The 25,304-nt window shown below is 35.6% G+C and overlaps 1 protein-coding gene across 21 annotated transcripts in view; it reads right to left on the reverse strand.

Annotated features, from left to right (window-relative positions):
* Positions 1-25: 25 nt before the first annotated feature.
* LOC136833410 (Na(+)/citrate cotransporter-like) overlaps positions 26-25,304 on the reverse strand; it is a 92,011-nt gene continuing 66,732 nt past the window's right edge. For 7 of the 21 annotated variants that reach the window (XM_067095539.1, XM_067095521.1, XM_067095518.1 and 4 more), the window contains 11 exons: positions 17,354-17,603; positions 15,789-15,919; positions 14,142-14,257; positions 12,722-12,937; positions 10,745-10,951; positions 6,797-6,919; positions 5,494-5,703; positions 2,996-3,090; positions 2,349-2,629; positions 1,192-1,329; positions 26-1,004 (listed from right to left, as the gene is read on the reverse strand). In XM_067095539.1, coding sequence (XP_066951640.1) covers positions 870-1,004; positions 1,192-1,329; positions 2,349-2,629; positions 2,996-3,090; positions 5,494-5,703; positions 6,797-6,919; positions 10,745-10,951; positions 12,722-12,937; positions 14,142-14,257; positions 15,789-15,919; positions 17,354-17,603 — 1,902 coding nt within the window. In that variant the 3' untranslated portion in view covers positions 26-869. Of the gene's footprint in view, positions 1,005-1,191; positions 1,330-2,348; positions 2,630-2,995; positions 3,091-5,493; positions 5,704-6,796; positions 6,920-10,744; positions 10,952-12,721; positions 12,938-14,141; positions 14,258-15,788; positions 15,920-17,353; positions 17,604-18,164; positions 18,313-21,238; positions 22,062-25,304 lie in introns of those variants that run through there. The other 14 variants (XM_067095535.1, XM_067095527.1, XM_067095531.1 and 11 more) reach the window with 6 other exon arrangements.

Below are 25,304 nucleotides of genomic sequence, written 5' to 3' on the forward strand. Positions count from 1 at the left end.
ACAAAGGAGGATGTAAAGAAAGCACTAGGATGAATAATCATTATTTAAAAATCACCTTAACATTTCTGTAAAATATACTTTAGTCTCACTTAAGTTGAAGCAATTTATAATTAAAATTATAATTTAACAACTTTGACTTTATTCACACAGAAGCGTCATAGATCATTTGTATTGTCATCATAAACTTACATCTACAGTGCTTCAAGTATGTATAAATATTAAAGTTAAAACTGAGAAATATTCTTAGCAGTACAATCAAAGGTGATGCAAGTCAGAAATAAATAACCTTAATTTACAGTTCTGAGCATTCTTATGGCAAAATTTGACTAAAACAAAATTTAAGAAATTAAAAATTACAGTTTTTATACATGTTTTGTCCATTTGTTTGCAAATCAAGTTAAATAACTTTCTTCCTGAAGGTTAAAGAAAAGTGTTTAAATGCTGTTAGCTTAAAACTTACAATGTGTTACAAAACTTACGGACACTTAAAAAGACAAAATTTATGTACGTGACTATAACCTGAATTTCAGTGAAAACAAATCTGAAAATTCAGATGAAATATCCTTTCACTAAAAATATCCTGGATACATAGTTAAGACTTGAGAGGTCTACAATTTGGCCAGCCAAACTGTCTGCAGTAATACAATACAGTAATGTAAAAAAAATTCTGTACTGCTACATAAAAGGGCATTACTGTAAATATTTCAGAGCCATAGAAGACTTAAAAAATAAATGTTCTTACAGCCAAAGACAGTTTTAATTAGAATGACTGCCATTTAATCCCCAAGTTTACGAAGAATGGATTGTCCTCCCCCACAGCATTAGTCTGTAGATTAGACTCGAGGCTAACCTGCTGTTAATCGATATCTTCAGTTTAAAGCATTAATAGTTGAATTTGCCCAAGGAGGCATATGTTGTAGATCAAACAATGCTACACCTAAGGTGTTTATCATCACAGTTATCACTACAACACATATAATGTTCATTATGAACCCAGCTTTCATCTGTAAAGAATGAAATGCATTATTATTAAGATATAACAAACCTTTGGTTATATGAAGATAAGTCAGTTATAAATGCTATTCTCTATCTGCAAACAATTATACATTTATTGAAATTAATTCAAATTTAAAACGTTCATGTTAATATTGTCAGGCCAAATGTTTTTCTTGCAAATTAAAAATAACTTACCATGTCTGCACTCTTCATATTGGCAGCACTGAACACAATTGCATTTGGTGGTGTTGCAACTGGCAACATGAAGGCATAGGAGCAACATACAGCTGCTGGCAACATTAGGTACAGTGGATTTACGCTTATGTTTAGAGCCTGGAATACAAGATTACTTTCAGCAAAATTTCAAAAGTGTGAACTTGCATTTACATTTAGAGTCTGAAATACAAGATTACTTTTGGGAAACAAACCTTAATTTTCTGATTTTTTATCAATGGATTGTGAATTGTAGCATTAAGACTGTCATCAAATAAGGATATTTTAAAATGAAAGATGCTTATCACAGTATTAGAATAATATGGGACATACAAATCAATCCAACTGAGCCTATCCTAACCAAGGACAAATTTTACCACAAAATATGACCAAGTTGATCTTTATCTGAAGAGAGACTGAACAGAAGCATGCCCTTAATTACTATCTAGAAGTTTTGACTGCTTGTGGAGTCACATTTGGTTAATCTGTGCATGAAAGTTGTTCTTGTGATTTGCCCAGTGGTTAAAGGAAATTTGCAAGTGTTCATCCCCATTCCAATTGGAGACAATCGTTAAGATTAGTATGTAAGCAATGAAACTTGAAGAAGCAAAAGGTTTTGTAATACAGTATTATTTTAGGCTTGTATGTACATGAATGTACCAATTTGCAACCAAGTTTGAATTATAGTTATGTACAAAGAACCTTATGTGAGTTTGTATTATATAAGTAGTTACAAAGAAATGACTTTTGTTGAAACTACTTTATATTTAGGATACTAAAAAGAAAAGCTGAAAGAGTCAATACTGAAAAAAAAATACACTGAAAACATTTCCCAATAAAGCATCGTTAGTCCAAAAATTAACAGCAACTACTGAAGATAAAATATTGTGTTGTCTTCCTCATCTAATCTTTGGGGTATCTAAAGTGGAATTGTTTCTGCCTTGCAAGATCTCCAGTGTCACCAAGCATTTCATTAACAAAATAACTGGTTACAGCTTTTGTGTACAAAATGACAGTGTTCTACAATATGGATATCTTGAATGACCAAACCATAAAACACGCTTTACAGAGCCTTGCGACACTTCAGTTTTTTTAAACATTTATTTCCACCCTCGAAATATTCAAAACATTGTTCTCACCATTTCTTTAAGTACTGGCAGCAGAATGGAGGCTGTGGCAGTGTTAGAGGCTACTTCAGTCAACATAGCTGTCATCAGAGACACAACAAATACTATAGCCTCCTTGGGCATCACGTCGAAAGCCACAAGTTGATCTCCAAGCCATGCGGACAGCCCTGATTTGTTGGCGCCTTCAGCCATTGCAAATCCACCACCAAGCAAGAGCACAACGCCCCAGGGGATTTTCTCATGGACAACCTGCCAGTTCATACAGGCTGGAGATGGTTGAGGGGGCTCAGGATCTGTAATTTATACTGCTGTGAGAGATTTTATCATTATTATTAATATATTATTGAAAAGATGAACCCTATTCATATGGAACAATCCCACAGGGGCCATTGACCTGGAATTCAAGCATCCAAAGAACATCGTATTCATTAGGATGAAGTAAGAGTACGACTATAAATCAAAACTTTAAATGTTTACATTAACTCTTAACTAAGCACATCTTAACTATGAAGTTTTACTACCATGGACAGCCAATTTACGGCTATTACTGCAATAAAAATCTCCCCTAAATCACTATGCAACATTCTAAAAAGTATGAAAATTACTTTCATGATAGGGGTCAAAGGCCTAGTATTTCTTAAGTACAGTGTATACTTTACCTTTAGGATTTCTGAAGCACCAGAAATTTAATCTTGCTGGTAATATGAACAGAAGAGTAACAATTAACATAGCTGGAGTAGCATCATCAACCTCACTGGAAATATAAAAAGGTGGCAAGTCAGATTAAAGTATTGTACTTTGATAAATAGACTTCACTACAAATTTAACGGGTAAAAAATGCACCGAAGTTTCTTCGGTGCAATTGACTTTTTTGTACAGCCGCTACAACTTATGATCAAGGTCCTGAATCAAGGCCACCGAAAATAGATCTATCTTTCGTTGGTCTCGGTATAATACTGTATGAGCCACAACCCATGAAACTTAAAACCATGGCTCAGTGGCGGTCTATCTAGGGTTGTAACCCCCCGCAAAAAAAAGAAAACTTGTTTTTCTGGGAAATAATTTCGTGAAAAAAAACAGGCCAAAAATTTTGTTTTATTTTTTAAACATTTATTCACATTCTATTGCTTCCTAAACTATAAAAAATTTCTAACTGTACTTATATTATGCCAGAGCTTGGGTAACAAGGCAATTTAACACTGAAAAGAAAAGTCTATTACAGCGTGAAAAATAAAAACTCGGGGAAAGTAAGGAAAACTAGTGGTATCTCAACTATCACCCACTTGAGATTATGAGTGTTTTGGGTACATAACTACATTTATATCATTAGAATTTCAATGTTTCACATTTGAACATTGAAATTTTCAATTATCAAACAAGTTTTACTGTTATTTTTCAATCATATCTTGAAACCATGAAGTACTGGGGTCAATTACTTCAATTTAAATGCATTTGAACAGGAAGAGTTCCGTAAAAGTATGTATGACACGGCATATACGTGTTCAGTATCAAACATGTTCAATTGAAACTTGTATCATACATGTATCAGATTCAGAGGTATGAAAACTGAATGATTGGCAGCAGTTCCTGAAGAGTATGCATGGTACAACACGTGTTCAGTATCAAACATGTTCAACTGAAACTTGTAGCATACTTGTATTAATAAGCTCTATTCCAGAACCAAAGTAAATGTGGGCAGTTGTGCTTAGAGCGTGGGTGAAAGGGTGAAAGGTGACTGTACTCATTATAAGAGGTGATATATATGGTCAAAGATATCACAATCCTAGTGATATTCGTGTACATTTACTAAGAATGTGGGCGTTACTCATTGTCTGAAAACATGCCTTGTTTGTTATATATGGTTTGATTTTGTGATAGATGAATATATATGGCATACTACATGTGAAAATAAAGACTAGACATATTATACAACAAAAAAAAATAGGGACAGTGATCAGTGTTTACTTGACAGTGACAATTGCTTTTAAACTTTACAGTCTTTTTTTTTTTTTTTTTTTGATTACTAATGTCGATAAATATTATAATGAAGTTTTTTCCTGGTAAGTGAAAAAAAGACCTAGCCTATATGTGCATGGCTACAGCATGCCAAATTTTTGGTAGTCGTACAAGGTTTTCCTTTGGTGAAAGCTAATAAATCATAGGCTACAACCTACGGTAGGCCACCAGTAAGCTACAGTAGCCGATGGTAGGTAGCAAAATGTTTTCCCTGAGATTGACAATAAAAGAATGCAATAATTATTGTCCATGTGATGTTTTGGTTAGGGTTGGTTGCAGTTTACCACAACCGCTCGGGCTATACTTAGCCAATCCAACAAAAGAAAATTGCTCTACCTCGATATATATACAGCAACAAAAGAAGAGGAAAAATCAGACAAATAGATAGCAAAAAAAATATCCTTATTTCAATGATTCCTCTAATTCCTCTAACTTAGAAGGAAGGTGTGAGTCTTAAATAATATCAAAGGTCTATTATATCTAAGGTCTTCAATAATGGGGAAATTGGATGCAAGGAAAAAACTGAAGAAAAGGAAAAACATGAAAAAACCTTGTTTTTTCCTGAAAAAACAAATTTTTTTTCACAACCCTAGACTTATCCTATATCATTGACAGAGCCACAATTATGGCTAACTTTAACCTTAAGTAAAATAAAAACTACTGGGGCTAGAGGGCTGCAATTTGGTATGTTTGACGATTGGAGGGTGGATGATCAACATAAAAAAAAAAAAAATGCCCAAAATTGAGATGATTTGAACATGTGATGGAAATGGATGAGGAACAGTTGGTAAGAAAAACAGCTTTGGAAATAGTAGGATGAAGACCCATGGGAACACTCAGGAAACCGAGGAGAAAAGGAATAGATGGAGACCTAGACCTGATGGGAATTTGGAAAGGCAGGCCATAGTACAGAGCAGAGAATATTCATGCTTTTTATGAGTACCCATTAATCATAATAGTCAATACAGCAACTCACAAAATATCTGTACAATTAAATGCTAGTTGGACATAATCAGGAAGGTTGAAGTTTATCACAGCTCAAATTTTTTATTACTACTACTGTGCTACTTTAATTAATTTTTTGGACATTCACTTGTACTTCCCAGAAACAGCAATGCCATGAATGGTCTTGGGTACTTACACTCCTTCAAATGCATCTTTGAACCACGCAGACCAACCGGGGACAAATTCTGGTGCTCTGAAGAGCCACAGCAAAACTAATATTATGAAAAGTGTGAGGACTGTGGCTTCGTGATGGGTCATTGGTCCAAGTTCCTTGTATTTTTGGCGAATCAGTCTCCTAACTGCAGCTGTACGCTCCGGTGTTGATTGCTGGATGGGGCTCTGCTTTCTAAAATTTAAATTTTTTATGGTTACAGTACTGAAGTGCAAGGAGCACCATGTACATGTATGTACTGTATGACCACTTACTATATTACAGTATCTGTGTACATATCCACAATGCTGTACTAAACAGTGAAAAATGTTAAAATCCCAACTTATCTGTGATAGAGTACATAATTAAAACTAAAAGTTTATATTACTGTAATCTCAATAATTAGTGCATGGGCAAACAATATGGCAACTATTAGAATGGTTGTTTAAAAAGGAAACAGGGATACAATATTTATATTGCAAAGTCCAGCCCAGCGTCAGTGACAATAAGCCTTCACTTCTGCAGTATCTTGGATTGCCAAATATACTATGCAACAAACCACCTTTCCTAGCTTCACAACAATTCTAGTAGATTTTAAAAACACTGTGCCTTTTTTAGACTAATGTGAATGTCCTGAAGGGATTCTATTGAACTATTTTTCAAATAAAATTAAAAGCTGATTTTAATAAAAATTAAAGCCATAGAGCAATGCAGGTGGGAACCCAGGGGAGACTCTCAAACCCTTAGCACTAACCACAGTTCACCATGCAAGGAACATCTTATTGTAAATGCTATATTTTTCTACATCAGACCATCATGATAGGTAAGAAATTTCTCCCCACCACCTTCCAATGCTAATATGGATTTCTTGGCACAAGTGTAGCAAGTTACGTTTTCAACTGCAGGTAAATTTCAAACCTACCAGAAACTAAGCTGATTAATATTAAAAATCGGTTTACATGGCCCTGAGGCCCCTAGCAAGAAAAAAAAAAAAAACTTACAATGGTATTCAGTATTTAGAAAAGGATATAAAACAAAATACAGCTACATAAGCGAATCCAGCATTCCGTGTAGGAGAAAGTTTACATTTAAGTTTTTGAAATGGGAACTCTGTATTTTCTTGCCTAACTGCAAGAACAAAAATTTCCTCATCCAGAGCAACTTCTTGTTGGTCTTAAGATTCTCTTTTATTATTAATCATTGCAAGTTTATCCTGTATAAAAAAGGCTTTAAAGAAAGTAAAGAAAATTTCTGCCGTAGTCTATTCACCACATTATTGTATAGTTACCTGAAAAGACCCATGAAAAGGACCTGCAGCCATATCCAAGCCAGGATGACACAGAGAATCATACCAGGGACATTGAAAGCCATCCAGGTGGCAAAGTTCAGTCCTGTTGGCTCACTGAAAGAGCTGTCAAGTACAAAAAAAGTTCAGATTCATATTACACATTTATGGAGTTTACCATTTATCTTTTAAACATTACAGATTTATGGAGTTTCATCATTTACCCCCTTGAGACTTAAATCTAATATTCCAAACTGTATTGCAAATAACTGTTAAATGGTTTCTAAAAAAAAAATACTGTTACACATTGTAAAGTTATTCCATCAAAATATCCAGTTTTTAAGAAAATACTATAAGCATCAAATGAAATATCAAGTAGGTAACAAAATTATAATCATTATGCTTAGAGAAAAATTTTCACATTAGTGCACAAGCAAATTAAAAGCAAGACTCCATTAAAACAACCAGCAGTCTTGTCCAGTGCAGTTTTATCTACTGATTACTAATGACTAACATGCAAAGTATAGTTTGTTTGAACAATCACAGGAAATTAATTCTCATTGATCTCAGGGCAACCACCAAGAAAGTACCTGGTCTTTTCACAACTGAAATCAAAGCTAGCTTGGACAAGATAACAGCAGAAAGGTTTAAGCTGACCTACCCAGGTGCTCTGGACAAGTCACAAGCGAATGCCACCACCTTTCTAAATCATATCAACTGTAGCAGTTTCATTTGTCCCTTTTAATTTTGCCCCTTAAATAAAAGGTCCAATCAAGTTTCAAATTAACCAAAACAAGCTGATAAATCTTGTACAGTGAGCCTTACCAGTGAACGATGTGCAGTATCAATTTACACACAAAGTCAGTGTCCTGTTATACACGTGACAACCCAAACTAGTTACTTGCCATGCTTGTCCTCAAGTGCTTCATATGATGGGTAAAGATGAATAGACAGATGGATGTATGAAATTGAAGGCTATGGCCCAAGAGCAGAGACTTAGGGATCATTCATCACCAGATTAGAAAGGATGGATGGAAATAAATGACAACCATTCAACTTTTAAGACAAGGTAACCCCAAAATCTTTCATATATATATATATATATATATATATATATGGAAAAGATTCATTTGTATTACAGTCATTTCCAATGTCATACATATCGACAAGTTTGCGAATTCACAGCTAGCACTATTTTCCCTATGGTTATATAAATATGATTCCTTTTATGGATTGGTATAATTCGTACCCTGTCTGATTTGAACTTTTTTTTTTACTGCTTAGCTCAAAGCAGGGTGTGGTGAGGTTAGCGGTGCCGCCAATGACAGCGCGCTTGACATGCTCCTCGGGCTGGTCAACGTAACTACCTCTGCAGCATTGTAACGGTAGACTTAATCAGCTCACCAATCATAAGATTTTCAGAATAGGAATATGAATTACAACAAGTTTTCTTTGACTGCTGAAGTTTTTAGGCTGTGTCCAAGCTGCCTTTTGTTGCAAAATGATTTATAGGCTTACAAAATTAATCTAAGCCTTCTGAGATGTTATCTGTTACTAAAGACTTTATTTGTAGAATAAATGATGATGATGATTTTAATTATATGGAGAAGATGGCTGTTAATCGAAATATCTATTTGTATTAATATGGAGGCCTATGGAACACTTGTGTTTTAACTGTAAAATATACTTAAAAGTCTTTCTGCTCACTCTTGGTGGATAATTTATTCATTCATAAGGTAACCTGCAGTGAAAGAATGTTTAGATAACTTCACATGCTTTCTGGCCATAAATTGTTAATATGGAGATGTGAATGCTAAGTGTAATGTATTTATAGTAAGTAAAGAAATCTAACACACCTGAGCCTAGGAACAAAATCTTGGCCTTAACAAAAGAATAATTGAATAGGCGAATATTTGCTAGTAAGCCATAAGTTTTGAAGTGGTTAAGAAATAAAATAATTTTTCTTACGAAAATCCAAATATTCCAAAAACAAATATAAAATAAATGGTTTCAAGATCATTTCATTGTCGCTACTCATCGTACGCTTATGTTTCTGGTGTTTGCGCTGCCACCCCAATAGTTGATATCCGTGGATGCATTCTACTTTTGTATTCACTTACATTTTTTTTCAGCGTTGAGGCGTAAAAACCAATAAATAGAACTATTTCGAATTTTTATGGTTGCAATGGAAGCAATGTTAATATTATGACATTTTTTTCGTTTTTTTCATTTAACATTTGAACTGAGGTTTGAGGATGACTTTTTTGTCAAATGTATCAGCGATGAGTAAACGGAATTAAATGTTTCGTAACTGTTTTTTAAGAAATTTGGCTACACGTGATATTTTCTTACAGTTCTGAAATATATGACAGATTTCACTCTTATGAAACATATTATGGCCTTATTGTAATAATCGTGTTTTCGCATTGAAATAATAGATAAATATGGAGCATGCCATTGTCAGTTCGTGAATTTTTAACGAAATCCTATGTAAATCATGTCGCATCACTTAAGAGCATAGCTGTACCACATTAAAAGAAAATTTGACTAACGATTTGAAAAATACGTGCCCACCCTCTAGCACTTCCAGAACATATATGGCTTTCCTAGATAATTGAAATTTCTAGTATAATTTTTCGGGCAAATTCTTAATACTGAATGCAACTGCAAATAGGTCTGCACAGTTGGCTCTAGAACCACAGTGAAACACTTCATACTAGTTTGAAAATGGTTCTCCACCTCAGCATTATTCACCTCCTATAACAGGCTGGGTAAAAAAAAAAAAAAAAAAAAAAAACTACATGCCTCCCAGTTTTCTCATTACAAAATCATGTGGGCATACTTCTTTTAGTCAGAAAATAAATGTCCCTCAGTTATTTTAGTATTTCAGAAATTAGTCAATAAAAAGTCCTTCAGTTATTTTAGTATTTTAGATAACTTACACATGTGTGTATGTGATGATTCCAGCTAAAAACCATTTTAAATGGAAAAAATATCCAGTATTGTCATCTATATTAGACCTAAAACTGATGAAACTAAGCAAAACTAGAGAAAAAGAAAACTGAATGGTCCATGAAAACTTACCGCCACCCTTGCCACCAAGTTCTAAAACCATGAATTTGAAGACGACATAGCCTACTTGGTCAACTGCCACTTGCGGGTGAAATAATGCCAGTAAGAATTCTACCTCACAACAGTGTGGATAGCTGCCTTAAGAGAGGATGACAATTGTTACTTTAAGTTGTCTCAGCTACCTGATCTAAAACTTAGGTAGTCCAAAACATATGTCCCTACGAGGGAAATTGGCATCAGCTTTAGTTACACTTTGTTCCCCTTTTACTGACTACTGTAACGCTATGCAAGTGCCTACGTCAAGAATCAGCCTTCACAGGAATTAGGAGGAATAAAAAGTGGACCAAACTCCAAAGGAAGGAAACTTCCTGAAACCTTGGAGAATTAAGGAAATAGATAATTACAGTAGACTACTTAAGTAGGTATTTTCTACCTGACTAGTACACTTTCAGTTTACCTTAGCAAACTGTGATGGTTTAAACAAACTATGCTTTTAATCCTCTTGCCTAGTAGAATCTTAGTTTTTTGTAATAATCAATTATACTATATAAAATATATGTAGCTTTATGTCATGTGCTCCAAACCAAAGGATTTTTCTCCAAATATTCAATTTTATTACGTTAACTTGATCCCACTAAATTTGCCTAACAACTGATGACAACTTTCATCAAACTGCTGCTTGATAGAAATTATAACTAGTGAAACTCAGCACTGCAATGGATAATTCTTTCCACCTAAAAGGAACCTAAGTTTTAGTACATTTACAAGATCCACCAGTTGTTAATGTACATTCTAAGATTAAAGCTTTACAATCCTAATGAGATTAAATATACCAAGGGTCTCTTCATACACTGGAAGATCCTAACAAGAGAGACTTACTCCTGAAGCACAGCCATAAGGACCAGGTTGGGAGAGGTACCAGTAACAACCCCAGTTCCTCCCACATTAGCAGAGTAAGCGACGCCCAGGAGGAGAGCGCGTCGCATGATGTGTCTTTGTCTAAATACCTCTGCATTAGCTGCGTCAATTTCCTCGTCAGTTATTTTGTCCTCTTTCTCTACCTCGTGATTGTTAGTGTCTATCGCGCTGGTGGGGAAAAACAGTCATAGCAGTTAGGCCTAAGTTACAGAACACGAAGAAGTGTCCTACTATAACCTTGTATGGCGCCGCATTCAAGTAGACCCTGTGTTAATCTGAAGAGGAAAAGTTTTAAGTTAATAATCCTCTTTCTCTACCCCGTGATTGTTAGTATCTATTGCGTTGGTGGGGAAAAACAGTCATAGTAGTTAAGTTACAAAAGACGCAGGGTGTCTACTTAAACCTTGTATGACGCCGTATTCAAGTAGGTCCTTGTTAATCTGGAGATGAAAATTTTCAAGTTAATTAATAGTAAACACTTAAGTAAATTATTGTAAATCAATAGGTATGTCTATTCAATGTTCAAGCAACTATTTACTTGCAGTAAGTATGGTTAGTGTAAGTGCATTATGTACGGAGTGAACCATGGACGACAGCAGCATATTTTCCAAGGGGGCCCAAATCTTAATACATATGTGGATAGTTTCAGGTATCAAGCAGACAAACACGTTTGACCCTTTGAACTAGCAGGCTAATTCCAAAAACAGTATCAGTGCCTGAATTTCTTTTAATGAATAAAGCAATTCCACTGCATATATATATATATATATATATATATATATATATATATATATATATATATATATATATATATATATATATATATATATAATAAATTTTTCCAAGATTTCAGGAGGAGGGCCGTTTGGCAAGTGCTCCCATTGCACCTACGTGCGGGCGCCCATGGGTGAAGACCTTTTTACTATGGGCATAACCCTCATTCATTCACCTCTTGAGTATTGTGTGAAGTTATCCTACAAACTTCCACACTCAAGAGTTCACATTGGTCTGCATCAATTGAGAGTATAAAGTGCCATCCATAACACCAAGTATCGAAACATACAAAACACAACTTAATGACAAAACAAACCATTTTAACCTCAAGAGACCTTTAAGAATTTACACTATTTAAAAATGAGGATGTATTTTGTACATAAGAGAGCTTTGAATACATTTTCTTCGGATTTAACCATTCAGAAATTTCACCGATTAAAATTTTCTTTCAGGAAAACCGGACACTACTAGAACTTCCCAGATTTAGGAAGCAAATTTTTAAAGAAAATTAGCGACCAACGGTTGATTATTCGTATAAATTTGAACGCAAAGGATATATCTACAAGATCCAATACACAGCCCTGGTCATCTTGCTCCACGGAGAAATATAAAATTACTATCCTTTTAAAACCATAATTGTAATTACCTCTATTAATCTAGCATGATTTGCCCAAGGATATACTTTCTTTAAACTCTCCATTATGATCTATTCAAGATACGTTCGATGGCAGCATAACTTGCGCTGACAAACTCTGTAGAGTTACCGAGGCATTTCGACAAAAATTTTAATACTGAACTACCCCGGCCATTTAATTTTTCTGGTAGTTTTCTGTTCTTGGTAATTTAGTCTGAGTAAGAGTACCTCCTAATTTTCGCAGTCTGTAACTTGGCTAACCTTTGTTTCTGTGTTGCAATTTCATAATTATTTAAGCAGTTTTTATATATACAAAAGAGAGCAAAGAAGAAGAGTTATATCCCCATCGTGTAAAATCATGCAATAAGTGTTATCTGGAAACGAAGAAAAAGACCAACATTTCAGGCTAAGGGGTAAAACCCTTTCCCAAACGCCATGTGCTAGTTCAAGTGTTGCACTAACCTTGCAGGACCTTTTAAACCATGACAAAGCATGCATGAAGGTTAAAAAAAAAGATTTGTATATTTGACCTTGCAAGTACACCTTTGACGACCAGGTTAGGCCCGGTTCCCGTCAAGGAACCGGTTCCGCCGATATTGGCCGCGTACGCAGTAGCAAGGAAGCACATATCTCTCAAAGCTCGGCATTCCTCGTCAGGAGGCGTAGCTGTTAGACTCGTCGACTTCGTCGTTACCACTTCTGTTGTAGTTCCTCCTCCTCCTCCTGCCTCCGCCCTCTCTTTTTTGCTTCGAGGTGGTTTAGAAAGGGAAGACCAGTTTTCAAAGACTTGGTTTGTATGTAAACAGTCCTCAGATGTGGTTACGCTCATTTTTTTTTTTTTTTTAGAAATGGGGGCAAATTATTCTGCGAGTTTTCCCAACTAGAAGCGTCATGTGCAATTCATTTTAAACATTCCAACGGCTTTAAACACAGCAACGCTATATTGTTGCAAAATGTTACAGGAATAATAATAATAATAATTTTGATAATAATAATAAAGTACCTATACCTTATGATAATGATAAAAACTTCAAATCTCTGAAAGAATTTATGATCAAACTGGTATACCTATCTCCGTCAAAAGTTACTGACTCCTTTTTTTATTTTTTTATTTAGGCGTACATTATTTTGACCTTTATATATTTCTTTACGATACTGTTATGGTTAAAAAGGTTTAGGTACCCGTAGACTATATATTATGTGCATAAATTTATGTTTTGTAGTTAGAAATTAAGAATGAGAACTAAGCATAAAAAATTAATCAACATTACTGATACAAATTTAGGAATGTGGTGAATTAAGAGAAAAATTCAAAAAACAAATGAGAGGCATGCGCACACACGCACACGTACTCACACACACACACACACACACACACAAAGACGATATCCAAACAACCAGTATTATTCTATTTAGCTTAAGAGGAAACTAAGCCTGCTGTAATGACTTGGCCGGCTTAATTTTCTCCATTGATTAAAAATTTAGTACTACAAAATTGGAACAGAATGTGTGTTTTACCTCTTTAAGTCACCTGAACCATCATTACTGGCTTAGAAAAAAAAATGTAGATGCTTAAGTCAAAACACACTTGAAAAAAATAATTTACGGTCGAAAGTATTGAGATGAAGGGCTTATTATTATCTCTTCAATTAAAAAATGCATAGAAATATAGGCCTATTGTACATATCGTACTTTGAGAAGAAATTTAAAATTCACTGGAATAAAAATAAAATTAAGCCTTACAGACTACACCCTGCTCTTCCTCTTAGTCTCGAAAACTTACTTGTGTTAAAAATATTATTTAACAACTATTATCATCTCTATTGAAATAAAATGCATAAAAAATATATACCGTACTTGAAAAAACAAATATAAACTTTACAGAAAAAAAATAACTTAAAATTAAAGCCCTTACAGACTACCCTCTTACTGGAAACCTCGAAAACTTACTTGTGACCGTCACTGACACCATTCTCCCCAGCCGGGCTCAGTTCCAACTGGTTCTGACCAGAAGTGACACTCATGTCTATGGCAGTGGCATTCTCCTCTTGCTTCTTGCTGCGGGTCTGGACAAGAAAGTGACAGGATGGTGAAACCAAAGTCTATAGGGTGAAACTATAATGTTAAAGATGCGTTTCCAGTGCAGCATTTCAACGACTGCATAAAGTCATTTGCTATAATCAACAGTCTAACTGATTATATATATATATATATATATATATATATATATATATATATATATATATATATATATATATATATATATATATGACATCAACAATGAGACTGATGAATTAGACTATTAGAACAATCAAAGTCGTGGTAGTGAAAATCGAAAAGGTAGCTGTAATCGTGCCGCTACATTAGTTGAGTCGCTGCACTGGAAACGCACTTTTAACGACTTGTGCTGTCTAACTTTTGAGTCCATTTTCTTTGGTCTGTACATAGCATACCTATAAACTGGACCTTGTAAAATCATTTACACAAATTATGAGCCTTGTAAAAACACTTATAGACAAACTGAGCCTTGTTAAAACATTTACAGGTAAGATGAGCCTTGTTCAAACATTTACAGATATACTACAGGCCTTGTAAAACATTAACAGGTAAACTGAGCCTTATAAAAACATTTACAGATAAACTGATCCTTTTAACATTTATAGATACGCTGTGAGCCCTGTAAAAACATTTACATATAGACTGAACCTTGTAAAACACTCGCAGATCAACTGAACCTTGTAAAAACATTTACAGATAAACTAAGCCGTGTAAAAGCCTTTACAGATAAATACTGCATGAGCCTTGTAAAAAAAATTTACAGATAAAATGAACCTGAACCTTGTAAAAACATTTACAGATAAACTGAACCTTGCAAAAACATTTACAGATAAACTGAACCTTGCAAAAACATTTACAGATAAACTGAGCATTGTAAAGACATTTACAGATAATGACAAAACGAAGGCCTATATAAATAGATACGTAAAAACAATTTCGCAAACTAGGAATGAGTCATAGGCCTACTTTTATACAGACCGCAAATACATTGCATACATTGCGTTTACGTATAAACTTAGAGCCTTATTAAAACAAGGAGAATATGAAAGGTAAATTGTTACCTTATGTATGATATAAATGTCAAAACGAAGTCCAATATAAACCACACACAAAAATAATTAATTTTCGTAAAGTAGGAATGTGTCATAGGCCTTTACATTGACCGTAAATATACTGATTAAGTTACATTTACGTATAAACTTTGAGCCTTGTTAACACATGAACATTATCAACGTAAACTGTTACCATACATATTATTCAAGTTTCAAAATAAGATCAGTATAAATCACGTTACACGTATAAACTGCGCAAGTTAGAAATGCTTCATAGGTCTATTTTACATGAACTTGAAATACATTGCATGCATTGCATTTACGCATAAACTATGAGCCTTGTCAAAACAAGACAATACAAACAGTAAATTACCATGTGTATGATAAGAATGCCAAAACGAAGGGCGATATAAATCACCAATGTAAAAATATCTTCGTAAACTAGTAATGAGTCGTAGTCCTAGTTTTGTCTAGACCGCAAACTTACAGCGTAAAGTTCCACCAGGATGGCATCCACGATGGGCACCATCATAGCCGTGGATGCAGTGTTGGAAATCCACATCGAGAGAAACATTGTTGTCAACATGAATCCAGCCATCAGCCGGCGAGGACTTTGACCTGCAAGTCAAAGGATCTTAAATCATAAGAATAAGTTTTTTTTATTTTTTTTTTTTTTTAAGATTTAACTGCCGCCAACAACAGACCCATTTTCGAACATGATACCTTGAGACCTTGGCTGGATCAGAAGTGACTTGTGGGCATTTTTATTAATTACAGTTTACACTTGAAATATTCCAAAAAAATATTCTAACGTATTTGATGAATCGATTCAGTTAAAAGTAGATTTATTTACTGATTTATTTTTCACATTTTACCTTATCACAGTAGCCTATAAAACGATGTTTTCTGACCCAGTGGTGGCGAGAACAAAATTCATTTGTGAATAGGACAAACGAATTGGCGGGTTCTAAAGAGTACTTTTGGTGGAATGGGACGAGGAAAAAAAGCCAATTGTAAGATAGCTAAATTTGTAAGCTAGCTAGCTCTCTCTCTAGCTCTCTCTCTCTCTCTCTCTCTCTCTCTCTCTCTCTCTCTCTCTCTCTCTCTCTCTCTCACACACACACACTGACTTCGTTGGCGGAACTTGAGCTCCGAAAATTTGAGATAATACATTATCGCCATTTGCCCTGAACAGCAATGGAATAGTTAATGACACCTGAATTTCATTTATTATACTTCTCCTGAAAGCTGAAGGGTGAGTTTGCGATTAAAATAGACCTGAATCAAGTCGATAAAAAAAAGTACAAAGTTGGCCACCATCATAAAGCAATACTTTGAAAGTATATATTTGTAATTAGCAACAATAACTTTCTGCTTACAAACGTGCTGGTAGCTGTAGTTTTATTCCTACAGAAATAAATATTACATTACAGTATCACGAATCTCACTTTATATATATTAACGTACAGCTGTCTTTACACTAGTCTTAAGGCTCCAAACACATTTTTGAGCTTTAACTTGCAATAAAGCAATATATTGTCTACCAACTGGCAGAGTCTCAGGAAAAGTAGTATTTAGAAGAGGTTATATACATGATATATTCGGCAAAATCCACACTCTTAGCAGGCTCAGATGTTAATAGGTCTAAACCCATTAGCCAGTATAGGACCAGTTTCGGTTATAGGCCTAAATCCTGTAGCGGGTATAGGACTAATTTCGGCTATAGGTCTAAACCCTTAAGCCAGTATTAGACTAGTTCCGGTTAAAGGTCTAAACCTTTTACCCGGTATAGAACTAGTTTCGGCTATAGGTCTACACCCATTAGCCAGTATAGGACTAGTTTTGGCTATAGGTCTAAACCCTTTAGCCGTTATAAGACTAGTTTTGGCAATAGGTCTAACCCCTTTAGCCAATAAAGGCCTTGTTTCTGCTATAGGTCTAAACCCGTTTACCAGTATTGGATAGTTTCAGCTTTAGGTCTATAGTTACGGCTATAGGTCTAAATCCTTCAGCCACTATACGACCAGATTCAGTTGTAGGGGAGCCACTCACCAACATGAAGAATGACGAACAAAGCGATTCTCTTATGCAGATTACAGTGCTCGACTGCGATGGCCACCGTAAGGCCCCCGAGGAACATCATGTTGGTCTCCTTCATGTAGACGAGGCAGCATTCCCCGGTGGACAGGATGCCCAGCAGCGGGAAAGCAAAGACCGGAATCAGCGCCGTTATCGCCAGCGGTAGAGCCTCCGTCATCCAGTAAGCTGCCATTATTAATATGACATAGCCGCATCTCGCTGCCTATTGAAGAACAAAGAAGAAAGTTAATGATAAAATACATTGAACAATGGATGACAAAGTTAAATTAAATGAGCAAATTGCTATATTCTACGACGTCAATAACCTAGATGTTGTAATGCCAGTTTTAGTAACCATAAATCAATCAAATCATGCTAAGTTCTACAGCGTATCGGTTATGGCATGCTAGTTACGTTACTCAATTGGAGACAACAGTGATCCCATTTGAATTCTAAGTCTAAGATTAAGAAGTGGATAAGTGTGCAATTATCAAACTTCTTGATAATTTACTTATAAAGTGCATGCAGCATTAATGTTCTGGGGAAGCTTAAAGTACACACCAGAAAGCCGAAAATAGCCTGACCAGGCTGGAAAAACTAATATATTTTTACTTGGTTGAGGCGCAAAAACAATTCTGTGCTCCGATTATTGAGTGCCTTTATTGTAAAAAAAAATAATTTACCTAAAGTTGACTTTAAAGTTCCATTCATTTCAAGTTAATGCAAGGATTTTTGGTGTACACTTTGGCCTCTGTTGTCATCACGCTAGATTTTGGGAACGTACCTTCACCATGCATCTGGTCCCAAAGATTTGAGAGCAAAGTGCGCTACAACGGCGCCACGGAGAGAGAGAGAGAGGTGGGTGGGTGGCTCCTTTCGAAAGCTACCTGGATCAAGGCCTACCTCTACCGGCAGATAACAGAACACAAAATGGCGGCTTGGGCGGAGACCTTCGTATGCGCGACAACGGCTCGCCGGTGTATCAAAATTCGTCCAAGCAAGGAGGTCACCGTTGTTAGATTATGAATCACAATGACAATCTCATGGACCAAATGTAAAAGGGCAGTCACGAGTGAAGGTAGAACTTTTACTTGTCCTCTGATAAATAAGAAAAATAAAAGACCAACTCTTAGGCCTATAATATCACCAAATCTGCACACTTTCACAGGCCTCCTTTTGAGTAGGCCTATACAATACCTAGCTTATGTGTTTACCGTTTAGATTACGTGCGGTACAGTAAGACCCGTACACACAGATAAAAATATGACATGAAACGTCTCTTGAATATTTCGATTAGGTAGCATAGTTATAAGTAAAATTACAGGGAGTTCAAAGAGTTTGAGTTCGTTCTCTTCGATGCCAGTTTAATTCAACCACAACAAGAGTGGCTTAGGCCAATGATGCTTAAACCTCATTAGAAATTAAAACGAACTACTGTATCCCTTTGCACATGCAAAGAAAGATGTTTCTTCCACATACATAATACTAACTTAAATTATCCGTTATTCCTTAAACCCAAAGTCCACCTCTAACCAAAACATTAAACTTGATAGATGGCCTTTATAGAGATCTTAAATTTTATGAGACTAATTTGTAATACTTCGTATAAACACTGATTCGACCACTGCAGCTGAGCACAGAATCCTAGTATAAGAGAGAGAGAGAGAGAGAGAGAGAGAGAGAGAGAGAGAGAGAGAGAGAGAGAATTTAATGGATGAAATAAGGTATAAATGTTAGTGTACATAGACAAGACTTTAAATCACTCGAAAGCAGACCACGGGATTTCTGTCAAGCGGTATGGGATTGTGCGCATGCTGAAATTATTACTCTTTGCTTCTACAGCATTGAAGCATCAGCCAGATTAATAATACTGTGTAACTACAAACAATGTAGTGCTACTTTGGCTTGTTATCTACGCGTCATGAATCTACTTTGGCATGTGATCTACTCTGTTTATCGCTAGAATATAATTAATAGAAAATTGTTAAATATTTTAATTAAATTTTCTCTGTTATTTATATGCTATTATGTTCATGTTTTCACGTTCACCTTCGAGGTGCTAGTACTAAACATAGCGGAAGCTCCTTGAGACGCCGTGTTTAGTACTATCCTCTAGGTGTAGATAACGAACCAAAGTAGCACTGACAATGTATTAGGATAACACAACTGTAGATCCATGCACTACCAAGATATACTGCTTAAACTACGGTTTTGAAGAAAAGAAAAGCCTTTATGCATCAAACGTGAACATGAGTAGAGATGTGTGACTTGATTTCTTCTATAGACTGTAGTTCCACTTCATAATTTAATGATTAATCTTGTTTTTTTCTGTTACTTTCTTGATGCGATTATTAGATTAACTTTACTATGATACTGTAGTCATTCAGGGATAGGAAACTGAAAAAGATGCCCACAGTTTTTGAGAGTCCAGTTAATGAATGCTACTGATTAGGCCTATGAGATAGTTGCTGACCTATGCAAATTCCTATAGTGGCGATCTAGAGGACGTTACATGAACCTGAAACTAAAGTAAATAGAACAATGATCGAAATAATACTTATAAAATGTGACGGCACGAGGCTATATCTCGAATACAATGTTGGAGGCGTTAGTCCTAAGCCTACACACAGTAAAAGAAAAAAATAGTGTTGTACTCAGAATGGAAGGAAAGCAAGTGGAAAATACAAAGAAAAAAAAAAAAAAAAAAAGCTGTTTACTCAAGTTAAACTAGAATAGTGTCTGTTTACGTTAAGACGACTCAACCTAATCGTTGCCAACGAATATCGTACATAAGAGAGACAAGCCGAAGTGCGGAAAGGGAAAAAACTGGCAAACAAAAATAACGGCATGCTTCCAAATATTTTTTAATACCTTAACATTTTCATTGTCAATAAGGTCTATATTTTTTTTTACCAATATTATTAGTTTTACGTCAAAAAAGGGGGGAGGGGGTGTTTCAGGAATTTTAAATATTTATATTCAATCAAGACTTACTGGGAGCTAATAGGCCTATGCCATAAACAGACTGGTTCCAGAGAACTTAAGTTCTAATATAGTATGAACAAGTAAGAATTTAGACAACATCCATGAACCTTCTGTTAAATCTGTGGTGGAGAACACTAGTCTTAAGCAATAACAAGTTAACTAAAACCACATAATACAGGTAATACTGAAGTCTGAAATGATAAGAAGAGTAATTCATAGACAGAATTGCAGACATTAGGCGAGGTGTTTGCCAAGAAAACAAATGTATTTAAGCGCAAATCGATCTACCCTATAATTTGTGGCTTTCATTGGGCAGATGACATTATAGGCCTAAGCAGAAAATTATACTATTTAAGTCCTATGGTGACTAATATAGAAAATAATAGCTAAAAATTTCAAAGTATATATTTCTGAATGTCTAATTATTACTAGTTTAATTTAATGTCTTTATTGGCTGTACGTTCAAGTTAAATTGTTCAAATTCCGTTATAATGTTTCTCAGCGATGGTTTCATAATTTCCATTAATTTAAACTGTTTCTGATGTTTGAAAACTATATAGTTTTATACCATAGTACTAATGCTACTAGTTTTGTACTAGACTTAAATTTACGAATCTTCCTTTTGATTTTACTTTGAGGAGAACAAAATCAAATTATCTGGAATATTTTAACTTCTTGGTACTAAGCTTAAATTTTCGAAAGTTCCTTCAGAGCATTTATTTCATATTGAGAAAAACAACACTATCAAATTATCTAGAATATTTTAACTATTAACAGACAGTAATACTTTTTTCTTTAATTTTGGGACTAAGGCAAAACAGGATGGAACCGCTTTCGCGAAAAACACGACATTAGTCTGGAGGTCCGACCTACTTTAAAAAAACAGGCGATGTGCGTTTGTGAAAGTAAACGATATACGGCGACAACTTGTCCCGAGACACACTTGCTTAGGCCTAACACCACCCTGACAACACAAGCCCTTTCTAATTCGTCACCAGGACCACCTCCTCCCCTTCTTCTTCTTCCGCTAATAGAAATGGAGTCCTTGTCTTGTTCAGTGAACCCTTATTATGACATCGAAGCCTTCGTCCTACTTTCTGCATAACTCGAGACAATTTTTGTTTTTGTTCCTGAAATTTTGCGTGAGCTTGCCTTGATGGGGGTTATAATGGGTTTTTTGTTCTCTTGCTATGCGAAGAATTACTTAAATCTTAACCCAAATAGGAAAAAGGCAAAGATTTGTGTTATATTAGCAATACACATTACCCTTTATGCAAATGTTTATCTCCTACTCTTTATTGCGAAACAAAGCCCACAAGAAAACTGAAAGTGTCTCCCTTTCACTTTCATTTTAAATTCAAGACGTGTCACTTCGATATCTAAAATACGTCCAAAATATTCATAAGCCTTTCACCAATGACTTTTTGGGTATTGCAAAAACGTCCATGACTAAGGGGACACTTATGTCATCGCATTAGGCCTAACTCTCAAGGTTTTACTTTCGCATTTCCGAGGGTCCCCCGATGCCTAAATTCGACCAGTGGGGATTTTCCGCTTATTTTGAGATGACGATATTGACAAGCACAGAAAAACTGCACTAGAGTTTGTTCCACTGCTGCATTAGGGATGAAATCCTGTGCAAACAACTCTATTCATGAAAAAATTGTTGCACCAAGAGCTGTAGTCTACCCTTCTCGTATACAGGGCTCGAGGTTAAAAATTATCATTAATTCGTACGTTTCATAAGGACGGAGAAAGACGAGATCAAGAAATAAAGGTTAAAATTTAACATTTATGAGCAAAAGGTAAGATTACGAGGGTAAACTGAAACTAGGAGGATTAAGCAGTGAACGTTAGCATATAAAAGAAAAGAAGAAGCTGACTCATAAAAGTACTATGAGGATGCAAACCTGACGGATGTTTGTATGATGAGACTGAAGTAAATAAACACAAACTAGGTATGGTTAAGAATCGAAAGCGGGTAACGAGGCGATGCAAACGAAGCTGAAATATGTTTTCAGTTAACTGTGATACTTAATGTAACGTGCAAAAAAAAGTCGAAGCATTTGAGACTAATAAGTTCTGAGTAGCATAGGCCTATGTTGCGTATGGATTGTTGTTAAGGCTGGCGAGAAATAAAATCGTTGAACAAGGGTTCTGCCGAGTAGGGAAGGAAGAAGAGGAGATTTATGATAAATGTTGTTCTGTAGTCACTACTGGAAGAGAAAAAGTGCATTAAAAGGACAAGATGAATGATGCTTGCGCGCGCATACAGGAGAAAAAATGTTCTATGAGCTGGCAATTCAGCAGTGCAAGTACGTAGGCCTACAAGTACAAAATAAATGTGCAAAGTACAGATAAGTACAAAATCAATGCGCGCGTACATATATTTCTATGATTAACATTTAATCTTTTAACATTTTAGTTGGATAAAAAGGCTGCTTTCACTGACATTGGTTATCTAAAGACATCCAAGATGAAATATAGTCAGTGAACAAGGGGGCTCCGACCGTAAGCTTGGTAGCAGTGATAAACAATACTCCACAAAACAGGTAGGCCTTAGCCCTAACAAAGCCAAGAGGAGGGACGGAAAGTTGTACTGTATAGGCCTTTCTGGGACCGTATCCGACCAGTCTGGAGGAAAGGGGCGGAGTTTGGTTTGGTGTTACACACCTTGGCGGCGTGGTTTTAAAATGGCTGGTTCTGCCCCGTTACAAAGGTGTTTAAAAATCTTGCCTTTTTTATGTAAATTAGCAAGACTACCAGTTATCGAATTTACTTAACGGAATTTACAAACGTCGAATATGCACAATGCAACGAGGATTTTTTAGTAGTTAACTAATTACTCACACTTTGTGTATTTTTGTTTTCTGAAAAGACGTCAGCAGGCTGCACGCCGCCTTCACTCTGTAATGTCTCCTTTAAAGTTTGTTCAGTTTTATCCCAAAGAGATAATCTTAGTATATTATTGCACTTTGTGGCTTTTTGCCTAATACCCCACGAAAAGGTATAGTTATACGTAAATCTTCTAACTTATTCAGCAGATTAAGAAAAAAACCAAGAGCAAAGAGTATACATTTATTTCATACTGTCAAAGCCTATACGCCTGATCGAATTTGACTATTTATATACAGCAGTTCCCGCTTCGAGTATTGTCCTGAAAGTCTCTCTCTCTCTCTCTCTCTCTCTCTCTCTCTCTCTCTCTCTCTCTCTCTCTCTCTCTCTAAGTCATACAAGGCAACAAAATCTGGAGACGGGTTTAGCAAATATGAAGTAGAATATTGTAGTTGAACAAAAGTACTAAACGACACATAAAGGGAACTCAGTAGCTGTTCCGTTCTGCACACAAATTTTAGAAGGAAAAACATGCCAGAAGTAACACAAGCCTACTTGAGCCATCTCCAATACATGGGTAATCTAGAAACCAACTTAGATCGTAATTCATATCAAACGCTTACGATCTACTTATTCTTAAGCCTATGTCGACCACCCGAGCTAATGAACTATACACCAGAAATCTTCAGATCCGTTGCAGACATTTACACAAGAAGTATACAACAATGATGGGGAGTCTTACAGGAAAAAAAAACAGTTTTATATATTATCAAATGCTAAGAGATTAGGACGCTACAGCAAGAACTGAAATCTTGTGAACAAGACTAAAACGGCGTGGAAACTTTGACGAGCCCTGAAGAAACAGAGTATGCGTCATTCAATAAAACTACAAACTGTACAGTAGGCCTAACTGACAAACACGTGACCAGTCGGATGGCCTACAAGAGTGCCAGGAGTAGGCCTCAGTTATAAAATACTAATTTAGTCTTATTCCTTGGCTGAGAGTCTGGTCACATATTCCTTTCCACTTTAGGCCTACATGGTTTTGGACCTTCCTCCCTATGTTTTCCCCTTTGAATCTTTCGTCATTGTTTCCTTCTGGTCTGCATAAGATACAGAGCCTGGTTTTCCACTCCCACTGGCCTCTACTTGCCTGTACTTATATAATCTATGCAATACACTCCTGTTAGGTGTTGCTTTCAAGCAGATTAAGATAAAGAGCTGAAATTCTACAGGGGCAAAGATCTGAAATTTTACATGGGACAAAAGACATATAGGATTAAAATCTGAAATTCTACTAAGGCCAAGAGACATGTAGAACTAAGATCTGAAATTCTACGAGGGGCGAAAATCACAGGATTAAGTTCTGAAATTCTACGAGGGACAAAATGTATACAGAACCAAGCCGAGATGAGAGTGCAGTTGATCATGCTACCATGATCAAACTAACACTTAGTTGAACAGTTGAACGAGGAGGAATGCGTATTTAGTATATTTATATTCCTACAATAAACAAGGACTTCAGAGAATACTAAAAATACTATGGAGTTCATGGCAACAAGGCCAGGAAGCTGTGTACTTAATGTGCCAACAGCTTTCTTGAGATTTTATCCTCAATATGACAGTAACTTCATATGCATTGTCACGCTGACAAAAATATAGTAAATAAAGAAGGTAAATAAACAAGTATAAAAGATAAAATTTAGCAACAATTGACAAGTTTATGTAGCCTTCAGACAATCATTATGCTTCGTAATGCGTCTTGTGCAATGTTAAACAAGACCAAGAAAAAATTATACATTCCCAATGATAAAGTGGTTGGATAACGAACTAAACTGAGTATAAAGAGAGAGAGAGAGAGAGAGAGAGAGAGAGAGAGAGAGAGAGAGAGAGAGAGAGAGATCCCACTACAAATTGGTTGGATATCGATCTCTAAATTGTAGAGAGAGAGAGAGAGAGAAGAGAGAGAGAGAGAGAGAGAGAGAGAGAGAGAGAGAGAGAAAGAGAGGAGAGAAAACATTACATTTCCAATCACACTGGTTGAATATCGAACTCTAAACCGAGTATCAAGAAAAAGAGAGAGAGAGATTCCCACTACAAATTG

This window comes from Macrobrachium rosenbergii, chromosome 51, assembly GCF_040412425.1.
Source record: "Macrobrachium rosenbergii isolate ZJJX-2024 chromosome 51, ASM4041242v1, whole genome shotgun sequence".
Classification (NCBI taxonomy): Eukaryota; Metazoa; Arthropoda; class Malacostraca; order Decapoda; family Palaemonidae; genus Macrobrachium; species Macrobrachium rosenbergii.